General features: G+C 31.7%; 1 protein-coding gene across 1 annotated transcript; it reads right to left on the reverse strand.

Annotated features, from left to right (window-relative positions):
• Positions 1-1,441: 1,441 nt before the first annotated feature.
• LOC105786793 (uncharacterized) lies at positions 1,442-1,930 on the reverse strand. The gene is made up of 2 exons (XM_012613270.1): positions 1,793-1,930; positions 1,442-1,726 (listed from the first exon to the last, which is right to left on the reverse strand). The coding sequence occupies exons 1-2, from the start codon at positions 1,928-1,930 to the stop codon at positions 1,442-1,444; spliced, it is 423 nt and encodes a 140-aa protein (XP_012468724.1).
• Positions 1,931-3,588: the final 1,658 nt, after the last annotated feature.

The following is a 3,588-nucleotide window of genomic DNA, read 5'->3' on the forward strand; positions in this document are numbered from 1 at the left end:
AGGGTTTGATTTTTGTGTTTGTAAAACCCTTTTTCCCCTTTCCCATTGTACTATAATTGTTCAATTGTATAGAAAAAAAAGATCACGACCTTTAAAAGAGTATTTTATCAATAAATTATGTAGTTATTAACTTATGGTATAAATACTTAATTGATTGGATTTTTTAACTTTTTAAAAATGGAAATAATTATTAATTTTGTGAATTTTTATAATAATTAAAATATATATATATTTTTAAAAGATTGCCTTTAGAAGTTAGTCAAATGAGGATAACCTTATAAAGTTGTTTCTCACAACTATATTTATCCTTAATGCCATATTAAGTTGTCTTTTTTTTTTTGTGAATTATAAGAGGAGGGCAAAGCCTTAATAACAACGCGACTAGTGCAACTTAAACCTAGGCCACACCTAAGGCAGTGATTACCCTGACCATTAGGCCACCTAGGCCACACCTAAGGCAGTGATTACCCTGACCATTAGGCCAACACACGAGATTCATATTAAGTTGTCTTTATTTGCTTACTTTTAAATGGTAAAGGGACTACTTTGCTCCACTTATTTTGAAAGGGATTACATTGAAGCCTAACCTAATAGTTTATGAATGGAAATCATTAATGACTTAACACCATCATCAATTGTTCTTTTTTGTTAACTTTTTTATAGTGATTAAATTGTTCTATTTATTTTGGGAGGGACTAAATTGCTCATATCCTTGTAACACAAAAATATCTTGAGTATTTATTCCCTAAATAAAAACTAAACAATACAAAATCCTAAAACAAAGACTAGAAAACAAAAACATAAGTGCTTCGGACGACTAACATTGTATGTGGATGTGATTGAAGCAATTAGAGTTTTCTTATTAGAAATTAGGTTTTAGGATTTTGAATTTTGAATTTTAAATTTTAAGTTCGAGTAAATGGATTCGATTTTTAAGCTAATGGGAATAAGTTATAAGAAACGAGAAATATTTTTTTTCCTGATAATTCTATTTTATTTATTAATTTATAAATATAATTATTTTATTTAAAAATATAAAATCAGGTTGAACTCAGGTCAAAATTTCTTTCCAAGGTTTGGCTTGAATAAAAGATGGATCTGTCTAATATCTTGTTTAATCCCATTTTTAAAATCTTGTTTTTTGTTCATATCTCTCTATATTTAAAGAAAACTTTATATTTTGACGAATAGTCTGACACTTGAACAAATTTCTTGTAATTTCATGAATTTTTGAACTTTCTTGCAAACATAGCCGTCTCCTTCTCCTCCTCTTCCTCCTTCTCCTCGTCATCATTGCTAGAATCATCATCTTTTGTCATGAGTGGTAGACTTGAATGTCACCCCCACTTTATTTTGAGCTTCCTTGGTCTTTTGAGCATTATGATTGATCTTCATTTCATATGTCAACAAGGACCCAATGAGCTCATCAAGAGAAAGAGTATCAATGATCTATGGCCGCCATTTTAGCTTCCCATGATTTTGTGAGACTATTCAATATCTTCTTCACCATCTCCTTGTTGGCATAAGTCTTCCCAAGAGCCTTGAGACCATTGATGATATCGGTGAAGCGGTCAAAAATCTCCTTGATTCTTTCATCTAATTTTTCTTTGAAGAGCTCATAATCAAGGGCAAGGAGACTAATCTTGGATTTTGTGACTCTACTTGTGCTTTCATAAGTGGCTTTAAGTTTGTCCCATATCTCCTTAGCATTGTCACACAATGAGACCTTATTGTATTCATTAGGACCAAGGGAACAAAATATACTGTGCTTGGTTTTAGCATTTAGTTACACCATCTTAATATCAACTTTATCCCATTCATCTTCCTTCTTGATAACAGTGACACTGTTAACTCTTTTCTTTGGAATGAATGACTCATTTGTGACCACCCTCCATACTTTATAATCATTTTCTTGGATGAATAACTTCATTATTGTCTTCCAATAAGAATAGTTGTTGTCATTGAGTAAAGGAGGCCTCATGGTGAAATGACATTCTCCCAACATAATTGAAATCTTGCTTCTATCTTGAGCTTCTTATGGATCTTTTTTCTCTTGGTAGTTGTGGCGCCCCAAATCCGACCAAGATGGTTCGACCCAAATTTCGAACTCACATTAGTCACCGAAGTGACTCTCCATTAAAACCACCACAAAGCACACAATCACCAGACACACCTCACACAATTAGTCATGGAATATTTGATAACCTAAAGTCATGCTTCTGTTGTGCTACTCTGGTCATCAAGTCATTAGCATAATTCGTAAATTGAATTTTTAACAAGCAAATAATCTAAAAGCTTCAATTGAACATTCATGCAAGTGATAAGGTATTTAAAAGGCTATATTTGAAAGGATTTTAGAAACTATTTTATTTAAAACAAATGATTAAATCTAAATTGTAATGTAGTAAAATGTTGGAAAACACCATTACATAATGTTGGAAATAGTATAGTACAAGAAAATGTATAAATCTTGTTTAGGAAGATTCATTAATACATTATGCATCTCTTCATAAAGTCATCATTATTTAATTATTTCACGTGCCACCTACCATTTACATAATTTGTCTAATTTTATATTTCATGTATACTAAACTCATGATTAATTTCCAAATCACATATAAAACATATAAGACTTACCTTAATAACCAGTGGCTCTTCAACTTGCACTTACAAGTTGATCGAACAATTACTCATACCATTCATCAAGCATTCATAATCTACCATTCAATCATCTATTTGAAGCAGTAATAAAAGCTTCGAATCAAACCAATTAAAGAGTCTACAATGTCCAATTACAAACCATTAACAGTTCAAAGTCAAAAACCCTCTAGATTAATCCCACATTGCCTTCCTTATTAAGTTGGAAACACATCAAACATACTCAATGTAGATTGCCTTACTGCGGATCACTTGGTAGCTCACTTCTCCTCCTCGTTTCAGCTATATCCTTGCACTGTTAAACATAAAAGAGTGTGAACTTTTTAATGCTCAGTGAGTATTCAAAGATTGCCACAAGTAGTCACAATATCCAAAGTTTAAAAAAAAAGTATACTATCACAATTAATCATGGTAAGTAATCAAGCATAACTCATATCGTTTTCATTGATATGTTGGCACAATATGATTATTAAGCATATATATAACATATTACAAGGGATAACCGAATTTCCAAATACGACCAATATAATGTGTAGTATAAAGCTATCATCCACCAAACACAACCAATCATAGCCTCTAAACAAAAACAAGTTACCCTCCAAACACAACCAAATATACCCTCCGAACACAACCACATTTACCCTCCAAACACAACCATATATGTAACCTCTGAACACAACCAAGCATACCGTCCAAACACAACCAATATACCCTTCAACATATCCACTTAAACATGTATACTTTCTATTTTATACGTACTTTCACATGTCGCACAACTCATGTTCATATCACATATTCTAGTATCATATCATACACTTACAAGTGCTCACATTATGCTCAAATAACCAAAACATATAGATCTTATATAGTGTACATAAAATCGGCAAGACTCATATCATTTTCAGTCATAAACACATAACGTTTTCATTG

This window comes from Gossypium raimondii, chromosome 1 (assembly GCF_025698545.1).
Source record: "Gossypium raimondii isolate GPD5lz chromosome 1, ASM2569854v1, whole genome shotgun sequence".
NCBI lineage: Eukaryota > Viridiplantae > Streptophyta > Magnoliopsida > Malvales > Malvaceae > Gossypium > Gossypium raimondii.

Excerpts from the sequence above, each read along its gene's own strand:
- LOC105786793 (XM_012613270.1), bottom strand. The coding sequence starts at position 1,930 with ATGAAGTTATTCATCCAAGAAAATGATTATAAAGTATGGAGGGTGGTC. Across the intron at positions 1,727-1,792 it reads ATAAAGTTGATATTAAGATG|GTCTCATTGTGTGACAATGC; the intron begins GTGTAACTAAAT and ends GAATACAATAAG.